The sequence below is a fragment of the Psammomys obesus genome, unplaced genomic scaffold, assembly GCF_907164565.1.
Source record: "Psammomys obesus unplaced genomic scaffold, mPsaObe1.curated_primary_1811, whole genome shotgun sequence".
In the NCBI taxonomy this organism is placed as follows: Eukaryota; Metazoa; Chordata; class Mammalia; order Rodentia; family Muridae; genus Psammomys; species Psammomys obesus.
Window position 1 is genome coordinate 16,811,355 of NW_026596064.1, and position 13,687 is coordinate 16,825,041.

General features: G+C 42.3%; 1 protein-coding gene across 2 annotated transcripts in view; it reads left to right on the forward strand.

Moving 5' to 3' along the window:
* Cd80 (CD80 molecule) overlaps positions 1-13,687 on the forward strand; it is a 29,941-nt gene that overhangs the window by 11,156 nt on the left and 5,098 nt on the right. The window contains exons 2-5 of one of the 2 annotated variants that reach the window (XM_055624834.1): positions 2,284-2,604; positions 5,420-5,701; positions 8,440-8,565; positions 10,042-10,138. In XM_055624834.1, the coding sequence (XP_055480809.1) occupies positions 2,284-2,604; positions 5,420-5,701; positions 8,440-8,565; positions 10,042-10,136 (824 nt within the window). In that variant the 3' untranslated portion in view covers positions 10,137-10,138. Of the gene's footprint in view, positions 1-2,283; positions 2,605-5,419; positions 5,702-8,439; positions 8,619-10,041; positions 10,139-13,687 lie in introns of those variants that run through there. The other variant, XM_055624835.1, reaches the window with a different exon arrangement.

Sequence of the window (13,687 nt, forward strand, 5' to 3'; positions counted from 1 at the left end):
CCAATGTTGGGATTACAACCCTGTAGACTCTTTCTTTTTTATTGATGACTTATTTATTTGTATGTGCACACATGGTACATGCATAAAGATCGAAGGGCAACTTGCAGGAGTTGGCTCTCTCTTTCCGACATGCGCATCCCAAGGAACAAACTCAGGGTGCCGGGTTTGTTCACAGTTGCCTTTATGCACTGACTCTTTCTTAAAGTGGAAAAGCTCAATGACGGGGTGAGGATGGAGGAAGGCAGTGTGGGCTCAGTTATTCTGGAACTGAATCCTAAAACTGGGGGAGGCAGTTACCTTGGTTTCTTTTCCTGTGACTATAATAAGATGACCAGACAAAAGTGATTTGGGGGAGAAAGGGTTTGTTCTGCCCACAGCTTCCAAGTATAGTCCATCGAGGCAGGGGAGTCACAGCAGCAGGAACAGGAAACAGCTGGTGCTGTTACATCCTTGTCAAGAGAAACAGAGTAGGAATGCTTGTGTTCAGCTCTCCCTTTATACTATCTAGGACCCAGCTTAAGGAATGGCACCACCCATGGTGGGCAGGTCTTCCTGCCTCGATGAAATCAGGATGACTACCCCATAGGCATGGCAAAAAGCTGGTTGAATGAAAATGAGGACATGGCTGCTCCAAATATGGTCGAGAAGAAGCTTTTTATTGTAGATATGAGGGAAGGTACTGCCAGAGGCATCTGGAAGAGTACAGAGGATAAAGAGAAAGTAGCAGCAAAATAGACTGGGGCCATGAGAGGAAAGAGGGAGGAGGAAGAAAAGAGACAGGGACAAGAGAGGAGATTAGGAGAGGGAGAGGAATAAAGAGGGCAAGGTAGGAGCCAAGGACCAAGAGAGAATGTGCCTGAAGTGGCTGGATTATAAGGAATCAGAAGCTGGGGAAGGGAAGGAAAGCTCAGAAGCTGGAGAGGTGTAGGGTAGGGGCAGAGGGATGAGAAAAATGCTGAGAGGAGCCAGGACTCTGTAACAGGTACTTGCAATACTGAGAGAGCCAGGTGGCCAGCATGGACATGGTAAATAGGTAGCACAGTTATGAAGAAGCATCTGAGCAACTATGTTCACAGCAATATTATCTACAGTAATAGACAAGAGGTGGAAGCAGCCCAGATGTTCATCAGCAGATGAGTAGATTTATCAAGTGGTGTGTGTGTGTGTGTGTGTGTGTGTGTGTTTTACAACATACACATTGGAAAAAGGATATATAAAATATATATTATATTATATACACAGACATATGGATAGATAGATAGATAAGGAGAGACAGATTATTTGGGACTGTCATTTCATGTGGCAAGCAACTCTTGTCATATAACACACAATAAGTAAGCCTGGAAGACATAATATTAAGTAAAGCAGGCCAACTACAAAAAGACCAGCATGTCTAACGTAGATTCATAGAGGCAAATAGTAGCATGGTGGCTCCAGGGATGAGGCAAATGGAAAGCGAGTTTGTTGATTAATGGGTACAGAGACTCATGACACATACGAACAGCTCTGGAGATCTGTCTCACAACAACAGAAGATATTTCTCCCTGTAAACTTAAAGATGGTCAACACAGTAAATTTGATGTATTTCTTTCAGGGCTGGCCTTCAAACCCAGGATCTTGTACATGGTATACCTGTGCCCCACCATTTCGCGACATCCCCAGCCTTTGGTGTTTTGAGACAGGGCCTCCCAATGGAAGACAAGCTGGCCTCAAACTTGCTATTCTCCTGTCTCCCAAGTGCTAGGATTATAGGTATCTAACACAGATGTGGTTGTATACGGTTCTTTTCAACTACAACAAAAATAATAAATGATGACTAGGTGGTAGTGGTGCACAGGCAGGAGGAGCTCTGGTCTACCGAGCGAGTTCCAGGGCAGCCAGGGCTACACAGAGAGACCCTGCCTCAAAAGCCCCAAAATAAATCAATAAACAAATGAACCCCACCATTTTATACAATTCAATATACAATTAAACAAATAATCATAAAAAAGTGTTGAGGCTAGGTGTGGCTGGGCACATCCAGCAGGAGGGTCTTTTGAGTTTAAGGCCAGCCTCGTCTACACAGCAAGTTCCAGGACAACCAGGGCTACACAGAGAGACCCTATCTCTAAAAACAACAAAACAAAAAACAACAAAAACAAAATAAGTATTGAGGCAAAAAAAAAAAAAAACAAAAACCAAACCTCATTCTGGAGTCACTCATCGTGATTAGTCACTTTATAGAACATGAGAATTCGATGGCTCAATAAAGATAGAATTTTTTTCTTACTTGTCTTTTCCTAGGTATTGACCAAGTGTTCAAGTCAGTGAATGAAAAGGTATCATTGTCCTGTGGTTACAACTTTTCCTTTGATGAGCTGGCCATACACCGAATCTACTGGCAAAAAGATGACAGAAAGATGGTGCTGAGCATCAGCTCTGGGGATAAGAAGGTGTGGCCAGAGTATAAGAACCGGACTTTATGTGACATCAGTAACAACTTCTCGCTCATGATCCTGGGCCTGCTCCCCTCAGACAGGGGCATTTACGAATGTGTCGTTCAAAAGAAAGAGAGAGGGGTTTATCTCCTGAGACACTTGAATTCTGTGGAGCTGTCCATCAGAGGTTGGTAAGATTCTCTGGTTTACTGATTGTAATGTCCTTATAGGCACATGTCTATTGATGTAGGTGACAATTTTCACAAAGAATGGGTCTCACTTCAATTCTGAAAGCTGAATATCCAGTTTTATAGAAAACCAAATGGTTCAAGGTGGAAACATCTATCAATGTACTTTTCTCCTACCAGAAACAATCCAAGGCCACAGAAGCCATCACAGGCACTATACTGGTTTGAAATGCCTTCTGACTTGCAGGACATAACTTTGATGTTATGTGGCTGTACTGTGAGATGCATTGGAGAAGTAACTATCCTATTCTGGGTAATAAGTTAATTAGGTCACTTTTTTTTGTTTTACTTTTCTGAATAATTTGTATTCCTGCCTTTATTCATAAGATATCCTTAACTTTTCCACTAAAAGTGGCCAAAACTTGGGTTAACTGAGCTACAAAAGGCTGATCCTTTTAACTGTGTGTGTGTGTGTGTGTGTGTGTGTGTGTGTGTGTGTGCGCGCGTGTGCGCGCGCGCACGTGCTTACAGCAGCCTAAAGAAAGTGTTGGATTGCCCGGGAGCTGAAAGTTGTGGGCCACCCAATGTGAGTGCTGGGAACTGAACTCATGTGCTCTGCAAGAGTAAGTTAAGAGTAGGTACTATTAACTGCTTACCCATCTCCCCAGTCCCAAAGGGCTAATCTTTAGATGGTTCACAGACTTGCAGGAGCTTCAGAGTAGTTCCTCTGAGCAGGATGTCTCGTGGAAGGGTGAGGAGACGAAGCTGAGGCTCTTGTGAGCTCAGTCAGACATGAAAAGGTGGCCCTTGTAGAGCTAACTGTTTCTCAGAAGAGCAGAGAGCAGAAATGAACAAACATGAGTTGTGACTGAGAACGTAAGGTGTGAGGATTTGCTCCTCCAGGGTAGAGCCCAGGATGTCTGGTTAGAAGAAACAATGTGACCTTTTTATGTTGGCTAGCAGGTAGTAATTTGATTGAATGTTCTACGGTAGGAAGTAGAAAATAATAATGCCAACCATAAACAGCTCAGGAAAACATCCGACTGGCTTAGAGGCTAGCCTCAAACTCAGAGAGATTGACCACCAAGGAGTTTTTGCTGTTGTTGTTTAAAATGACTTCCCCTCCAACCAAATTCAGGGGTTTCCCTTTCTATCCACCTGTATTTGCCCTTCCCTCATTTCTCCCGGTGTCACTCTGCGGTTTTAGAAGCTTTCCTTTGCAGGCTGATTTAAAGGAGAGCCTCTACCTAAAACATCCTGTGTGTCAGGCTCCATGCTAAGTAATGGTGCCATTTCATTCCTTCAGCCCTACAATGTACAGACCAATCCATGTACAGACTAACACTAAAATCCAAGTAAGAGGCCCACAGCCACAGACACACCTCAGTTTAAGAACTGCTCTTGGTGCTACTGAGCTCCATTCACAGGAGCTCCGTAGTACTCAGTCTTCTAAGAGTTCAGTGGATGGACTGATGTGGAGGGTGTGGTTGACACATGTGTCTGTGGAGGCGGAACCTAAATTCCTGAAGTCTCAGAGTGAGAAGAAGTGGTTGGGAAGTTTCCATGCTTGGCTCTAAGCCTGCTTTAGTATCTCACCGGAGGTCAAGCATATAGAGGGAGTCAACTCCAGAGGCCTCCTTGTCCCTTTAAACTGTCAGAGTAGCAAGGAATTAATAAAATGTAGTGGTTGGGACTGCAGATTTAATACTGTACGTTTTGGACATAGTTTTACTTACAAGCCCAGGCTAGCCTCAAACCCCTCCTACCTCAGCCTCCAAAGTACACCTGACTACAGAAGAAAGGGAGCGTTGAAGATGGACTCAGGGTGCTGGGTGAGTGCTGAGACTTAGACATCCAGGAGAGGCACGGCCGTAAGGGTCGGTGCGTATGGGCTCCCGTCTGCTCTCTGGCTCTCAGGTCGTAGGGCGGCTTCACCCGTGTTCCTCACTACATCAACAGCTAAAAGGAGCCACCTGTGTACTTCCCCTGAGTTAGAAGGGTACAGCAAGGGCAGGTTCTGGTGTTGAGAAGTGGGACTACAGATCTCCGTTCTGCCGAAGGGCTGTGAGTTACCCAAATAGATTTATTTACAAGATAAAATTATAGGCACCAATCACTTCAAGTTAGTGCTATTTAACAATGTATGTATGCATGTATGTATGTGTGCTTGTATGTATGTGTGCTTGTATGTATGTATTTTGTGTTTTGAGACAAGGTCTTTCTATAAGGCCGTGGCTGGCTTGGAACTAGCTATGTTAGTTCCAGGCCGGCTTCACTCATAGGAATATGCCTGCCTCTGCCTCCTCAGTGCTGGGATTAAAGGTGTGCTCCACCCTGCCTGGTTATTTTAGTTTTTAAGAGGCAGGATCTTCACTATATTTCCTAGGCTGGCCCCAGACCTTGTGGAGTTCAAGCAACCTTTCTGTCTCAGCCTGGAACCACAGGCATATACTACCACACTTCACTTGAGCATGACATTTTTAAATCTAAGTCTAACCTCCCAAGGTTGTCATAAAGGGAATAATTTCCAGAAATAGCTAAGAGGAACTCAACAAACGTCAGTCCTCTTCTCTCCTCATACAACAGCAAGCACCACGTCAACATTTCCCACACGAATCTCTTCCTTTCTCTATGCTCCCGCCTCCCTCAAGGTGGGAGACAACTGATGTGACCAGTTCACACCAGCGGTTTTACTAATGACTCTTTGGAGACTTGCAAATTCAACCTTCTGTTGACATTCTCATTGAAGCTTATCATAAGCCTAAGCACACAGAACTGTACCTGTGTATAACTGTATGCTTGCTCTGTCTCTAGCTGACTTCCCTGTCCCTAATATAACTCAGTTTGGAAATCAATCTGCCGACATGAGAACGATCATCTGCGAAACCTCTGGAGGTTTCCCAGAGCCTCGCCTCTCTTGGTTGGAAAGCGGAAGAGAATTAAGGGGCATCGGTACAACCGTTTCCCAGGACCCCGAATCCGAACTGTATGCTGTCAGTAGCAAGCTGGATTTCAACGCGACCTACAACCGAAGCATTGTGTGCTCCGTCGCCTACAGCAAATTTGAAGTGTCAAAGAACTTCACCTGGAAAAAACGTAAGCAGCATTATACTGGAGAGTGTTCACTAGCTAGCATCGGAAGTAGTACCCAGCCAGCTGCACTTGAGAATCGAACATACCGACTTTGATGATCATTTTAGTCATTTTAGACATTCAGGGTGTGTGCCACTATGCCTTATGGACATCACTGGCCAAGTGTAATGGTGATATTACTAGACTAATTTTAGTTTCTTTTAATAAATATTCTAAATTTTACAGGCCTAATAATTGCTAACCATCAGGCAGTCATTTTATGTAATGTTGTCTTTTTTGAAAGCATGAGATTTTGTCCTTTTTAACCCTGCCCCAACACACACAAACCCTAGCCCCAACTTTGGCATTTTCCTTTAGGGTACCCTATCCCGATGGTCCCATGGTATCAAATCATTGTCTTTTTTGGAGTGGAATTTTGTTTTTAGAACTACTGGTTCAACCTGGGTGTGCATTCAGAGCACTGGTTCAGCATACCCAAAGCCCTAGTTTGATCCCACGTACTGGTTCATCCAGAGTCAAGTCTGGTAAAGTGATGTGACAGTCATCTTTGAGGACAATGCCTGGAGGTGAAAATCGGTATATAAACATATATAACTCACAGGTAGTAAGCTTAGTAATTTCCTAAGCTTTTATATATATCTATATAAATTATGGATAGAAAGCTTAGGAAATTCCCTTTCTCTACAGGTGAAAATGATAAGATGAAGAAATTGTTTTTATACAAATAGATGTATCTTAAATTCATGGCACATTATCATGAAACTCAGATACTTGAAATGCACATCCAATTTGAACAGCTGAGTTCACAGACGCACACTAGAGACTACCCTCCCACCTCAGCCCCACCCTAAGGGTATCTAATATGTCTGCACAGTACAGAAGCAATGCTGGGTGGCAGGCTTTGGCACACACGCACGGAATACAGGCTGTGGCATGGCTATGCCTTCTTTTTATTTACAGTTAGTTCAGGGGCCTTACGAGTTCAGAGTTCAGTCTAGTGTGGGAGTTGTTCTATCAGATCTGAGGTTGATTCTTTTAACGATCTTCCTTTGTAGGGAATAAGAAAATTTCCTGCAAGCATTAAATTGTCTTGGCATGATTTTAACACTCAAAACTCATCTCTCAGTCACTTTTTATGCGTTCCAATACTTTATTTTAAAAAGCCTTGGCTCATAAAATAAAAATGGTTTATTAATTCATGGTATATTTTTACTTTATAGCTATATCGCTAACAAATTCTGTATTTTTTTTTTAAAGGTGGGGTTTATACTGAGTTTAATCAGTACCCATAGCCTGAATTTACTTTGGATGCTGTTTTGAAGTATGGGTACATGTGAAATTTAGGACAAAAGTTGCTGAAGCTTTTCTAGAAAAAAATTCAGATAGTGTTTTGCTTCACATCCTTGCCAGCATGTGCTGTCAAGTTTTTGATCTTGACCATTTTGAGGTGGAATCTCAGAGTCGTTCTGATTTGCATTTGATGACTAGGGGCGTTGAACATTTCTTTAAGTGTTTCTCTTCTATTTAGCTCTGTATTCATTTTTTTCATTGAACTATCATCCCAATTGGTAAAGGGGAAAGTTGAGAACAAGTTATCGGTTAGTATTTCTGGTAAGCCAACCCAGAGAAGCCACAGAGGCCATGTTGCTAATATTCCTTTTAAACTGTATCCCTATCCTTTCTTCAGATGTTGATATTTCTCAAAAATACTGAAAAATAAATGGGAAAGCTACCATCCCAATGGGGAGGACTGGATGGCGGCAACACACGCTCCAATCTCTTTCTTCCCCGGTCCAGGCAGTCTCTATATTCCTCTTCACCCCTACGAGTCTGGAAGCTCATCAGAAGCTACACCACAAAGCTGTCTTCCAGGATAGTCCCCTAAAACCAATTTTTAGCCATTGTTAGTTCTTCTAAAAAAAAATATAAAAATATGAAGTGCCGCCTCCTGAAGCGCCAACTCCTGAATCTTTTTTTTTTTTTATTTTTGTTTTTCGAGACAGGGTTTCTCTGTGTAGCCTTGACTGTCCTGGACTTGCTTTGTAGACTAGGCTGGCCCCAAACTCAGAGATCTACCTGCCTCTGATTCTCTAAGTGCTAGGATTACAGGTCTGTGCCACCATGCCCTGCTGTGCCGCTGTGCCTCCCGAATCTTAAGGCATCACTGTGTGAAGTATAAGAGTGATCTGCCGTAATAAGAACATAATAAGAAAATATCAAAAATATCAATTTGAGATTTTTGAATAATTTTTAAAATAAGATATTACTGAAGTTTAAGTATATATAAAACAATTGTCTATTTTTTCTTGTATTTATTAAACTTTTACTTTATTTAAAAAAAAGAGTGTAGTTGGAGGATGTGAACAGAACATGCAAGAGAAAGGAGGTGCAACAGAGCTAGAGGAGAAAAAAGTAGGTATATCTAGATTATGACATCACTAGTAAGACCTGGCCATATATAGAAATGAGCTATGAAGACAAGATTTCTTTTAAGGTTTCTCCTTCCAGTCTTTCTTCTTCACGTCAAGTTATCTCAGTAAGTGCAAAAACTCAAGTTAACGTTTTTCATACCCAATATCTATATCATTTGAACATAGAACTGTACAAGAGAGTGCTAGCAGCTGTGTGTCTGTAAGATGGATCTGACAAAGTGAAAGGCTCCCCACAGGTGCATACTGAAGAGGCAGAGGATGGGAACCTGACAGCACATGACAACTGATGCTACTCCTTTCTTTCCACAGCCCCAGAAGCACCTCCTGATAGAAATAACCCAACTTGGATTACTACAACTGTGGCAGTTTCAATATTACCAGCAATAGCAATATTATCAGCAATAGCAATACTACTAATAATCTTTGCAGTGTACTGTAAGTACTACTTTTATAATCATGATCAGTTCCTGGAAGTCAGACCCCACTAGTGGGTTTCAGCGCATCGTTTGCCTATCACTCTAGTTTCTGCTCATATTTGCAGCAAGTCTATAGCAACTTTAGATTCTTTTTTTTTTTTTTTCTCTCTCATCAAGTTCTGTCTATTAACTGTAAAAAAAGGGAAAAAAAATCCTGGACCCCTTCCTACTGTATGTTTAGTATTCTTCTAGGCATTCAAATTCCAAAGACAAGAAACCATTGCTCTTAAAATCCAGTCTGAAAGCTAACTATACTGTCACACATCTGTAATCTGCATTCATGAAACTGAAACAGGATGTCAGAAAGCTAGAAACTAGACTGGGTTACACAGAAACTTTGAGGTTATAGCAATACCCTGCCTTAAAAAGGAGGGCTACATTTTAGTTTAATCCTGTTGATTTTCTGTGACTTTCTATTTTCTTGGAGACACCAATGATTGTGAACTACTTTGAAAGCATCTCTAACACTGACTGATACTCTAACCTTTAGACTTTGAGGACAGGTAGAACGACAAGATTTGGAGGAAAAGCCTTTCTTTGGAAGAGGTCACTAACACTTGATAGATGCCATGAATGGGTTTCTACCAATCCTTATTTCCTCAAACCACATTTTTGTATCAAAGGTGGAGCAGTTGATTAGAAGAGATTTCTAGGACAGTCTAGGTTTTAAATTTGGGGCCTTACACATAGCCTGCCCTCAGTCTTTGCAGGTGACTAAAAAGGGCTTTCTATTTCATACCTATAGTTATAATCATCCTGAAGTTATCAACTAGACTAGGAGTCACTTATACTAAGCAAATAAAATTAGAAGACCAACATCTGCTGACTTTATAACCTTTAGCATACAAAAAAAAGGTCAAAGTTCAGATAGGAGTCATCAGATACTATCATAAGAAGAAACCAAACTGAAGCCATTTTGAATTAAACTTCCATTTTGAATAGGTGTCAAACAAAATTTAAGTTCCCAAGACTTCCCTGGATGACTGACATCCTGGTTGGCAAGTTGAGACAGGAATGCTCGGCAAGTCACCCTACCACAGTTGAGCAAACCAATCAACGAGAACAGGATAAGTGTACCACAAAGAAATGATCCTAGGAAAGTCCCCATCCCTGAATCCTGATTGGTGAAAAATGTGCTTGGCACAGATGATTACGGCTTTCTGGGCCAAATAATACTTTGTTACAGTAGTATTCTACTGTATAAAGGATGTTCCTCAGCTTCCTCAGCCTATTTCAACCTACAGCAGTAACAACAAAACATCTTTCAGGAGTTACCAAATGCCCCTGGAAATGGGGTGTGTGTTGGGGATGTAATTGGAAACCCTCCTAGTTCAAGAACCACATTTTAGGTGTAAGATAGTAGGAAGGTTTGCTGAAATACAGACATGATTTATGGGATCTTCATCTGTTGTTATAATTTATGTTTATCTTTAAGACTGTCGCAGAAGAAGAAATGTGGTAAGCAGAAGAGAAAACAACAGCATTTACATCAGGCCTGCAGAAGCCTCAGCAGAAGAACAGACTGTCTGAAGGTAGCCATCTACTTTCCTTTATTCCTCCTCTACCCAAGTGGGACACATGATATTAATGTGGATCATGAGGTACAATCTTCAGTATGTGCTAGTTAATCTTTTGGAGAACTTGACACAGGATGAGAGTTATCTGGGAAGAGAAAACCTTAAATAAAGGTTTTCTGTTGCCTGTGAGCAAGTTTGTTGGACATTTTCTTGATTGACGATTGATGTGGGGACAGGTTATAGTCCCCATCATTGAGGTAAATCAGAAGAGGAAACAAAGCAGGAAGCAAAGGCCATGAAAAACTGCTGCTCCTTAACTTGCTCCCCATAATTTGCTCAGCCCCCTCCTTATTTATTTATTTTAAATTATTGTTCTTACATCTCTACCAGTTTCCCTCCCTCCTCTTCTCCCAGCCCCTCTGGAAGGTGGGGAATCACAGCTCTGGCCCCACTCCATCCATTCCTCCTCCATTTCTCTTCAGAAAAGAGCAGGCCTCCCACAGATGACACACTAAACATGGCATATCAAGTTGAAAAGACCATGTTGTTTGGGGCAAGGATTGTGGATGTGTTTAAAACTCTGGAAAAACCATTGATGCTTAACGTTCAGTGCTTAATGGAATGTTCTGTGGAGTTTGGAAAATAAGAGTGTTAGGACTAACACAAGTGATGAAGGCTTGTGAAGTGTCACGGGGAAGTTTTTGAGTTTCTTGTACACTATCAGGATTTTTATTGTGATGTACTTGTGCTGAGAATGTGTGATCTCTGGCCTGCTGGGGCTTAAGAATCAGCTGTGATTAACAAGAGCTCAGCATCACTGAAGTGGAGCCTTTGCTTTACTGGGACAAGTGATGCTGGTTAGCTGGGGTTGAGAAATCAGCTGTGATGAAGAGACTGGTATCACTGAGGCGAGATCTACTGAGAAGTATTTCTTTGGACTCAGCCCACGGACGCTGTGGTCCATGGGAGTCAAGGTTGCATGTCAAGCTGGTAGCAGAACTTGGCAACATCCAAGAGTCTCCTGTATGGGGCTGGTTTTGAAAGCTTGAAGTCATGGAGAGCAGCTGAGGCTTGGCATTGTGTGAGGCCACTTGTGAAGGTGAAATCACAGTTGCAGTGGTGACCTCAGATACTAGAGATACCAGCATCATGGAATGACCACCAAGGACAGAAGCAGGTGTAGAGTGGGGTTGGCTTGAGCCTACCAGGGTAAGCTCCATGTGCTGCAGAGCCAGAGACAGGGCTACTCAAGCCCTTTGAAGTTCAATCATGAGTTCAAGACATTGAACACTGAATGTTTTACTGTTGAGCTTTGGTTTTTGTTTGATCTAATTCTGTTCTGGTTCTCCTCTGTTGGGATAAGATGTATCTTAGTTTTGTTTTTAGTTATTTGATTGTTTTTAGATTATGATTACATCATTTCCCCCTTTTCCTTCCTTTTCCTCCCATATTCTTCTCCTTGCTCTCTTTCAAATATGTCTGTTTTAATTTAAAGTTGAGACAGTTGAGAGACTTTTGACTTTCAAAGTGATGTTGAAATTTTAGAAACTGGACTTGAATTGTTTTATTTGTGGTTTTTGTTTGTTTGTTTTTTGACACAGGTTTTTCTCTGTAGCCCTGGCTATCCTGAAATTCATGAGATCTGCCTGCCTCTGCCCCATGGGTGCTGGGATTAAAGGTGTGAACCACTGCTGTGCAGCTATTTGAAAATTAAAAAAAAAAATGTTGGGATTTTCAAAGTTATATAGCATTTTATACTGTCATATTAACATGAGATCTTGGGGATACACAAGAAAGGTTATGGTTCAATAGTGATGTATTTGTCTGTCAAGATAACAGAGATTCAGTTGTGCTGGTCAGATTTTTTGTTAACTTGACACAAGCTAGGGTCATCTGAGAAGAAAAAAAAACCTTATTTAAGCAATTGCCTCCATCAGATTGTAGACAAGTCTGTGGGGCATTTTCTTCACTGATGATTGATGTGGGAGGCGGCCTAGCCCCCTGTTGGTGGCACCATCCCTGGGCAGGTGGTCCTGTGTGGCCTAAGAAAGCAGGAAGAGCACGCCCTGAGGCGTAAGCCATTAAGCAGCATTCCTCACGGGCTCTGCTTCAGTTCTTGCCTTCAGTTCCTACTTGAGTTTCTACCCTGATTTCTCTCAATGATGGATCATAAGTTTAAATAAACTCTCCACTCCAAGTTGCTTTTGGCCAATCTTTTTATTATCACAGCAACAGAAACCTGTTGTTGAAAATATGGTGTTGGGCTATATAATGTTTGTTATTAGCCCTATAATTATTATTATTATTATTATTAACCCACTATCAGAAACACTAACACACAGACCTCTGTTAGATTTTATAATTGTCCTATTTACATTGTGCTGGGCAGATATTCCACCTATGCTGTCTTAAAAACCTCACTATTCATCTCCCAGGCCCCATCCAATGCCATCAGCCTTAACCATTCCTATTTGGCCTATCTCCCATCCATAATTTTATAAATATTTGCTTATTCTTCATCTGGGTCATTTTCTCCATCCACGCCATCCTCAAAGTCCTTTCTCTCAGCCCACATGGTTCCTTCTCCCATGCTAAGCCATCATGGCATCCTCCTTCCTCCTCTGTCTCCTTCTGGTGATTTCCTGTCCTCAAAGGCCCCGAACCTTAACTACACCTATCTCCTGCCCTGGTCAGGTACAGGTAACCAATAGGAGCTATGTCTTAGGCAGGTTTACACAAAAAGGATAGATGTATCCAGGCAAGAACCAGATCTTGAGGGCCAGTAATTAGCATCAAAATACAAGCATTAATCTAATCCCCAACAGAAACCCAACTAAAATAAGCACCAAATCTGAACTTTTACATATATGACCTCAACTCCTCAGAAACTTTAGTCAGACTGGAGGAGTTTGGGATCCCTTTTCTTTTCTGATACATGCCAATGCTTACCTAATATATTCCTTTGCTATGTTTGTCTGCCACCACGATGCATTCCCCCTGTTGTGGTTTGAACGGGAATGGCTCTCACAGACTCATGTGTTTGAATGCCTGGCCCATAGGGAGTGGCACTATTAGGAGGCATGCCCTTCTTGGAGGAAGTGTGTCACTGTGGGGGTGGGCTTTGAGGTCTTCTACACTCAAACTACGCCCAGTGTGACACGGTCTCTTTCTGTTGCCTGTGGATCCAGATGTAGAGCTCTCAGCTTCTCCAGTACCATGTCTGCCTGCATGCCACATTTCCCACCGTGACAATAACAGACTAAACCTCTGAAACCATAAGCCAGCCCCAATTAAATGTTTTCCCTTGTAAGAGTTGCTGTGGGACACGCAGACCACGTGTGTGGTCTGGGAAAGATGCCCATAGACCTGCTCTCCACTGCACGGCAAGGGCCAGCCACAGACACACAGAGCCCTGACTGCCACCACTCAACGAAGCGCAGGTGGAGAAAGATATCCAGAGAACCACCCACTGCCATGCCACAGGGGTTGGCGGTAGATACCAAGAGGTTGTTTACAGCCATGCTATGCATTATGGACAGAGGTCACCTAGAGGCCTGCCATCCG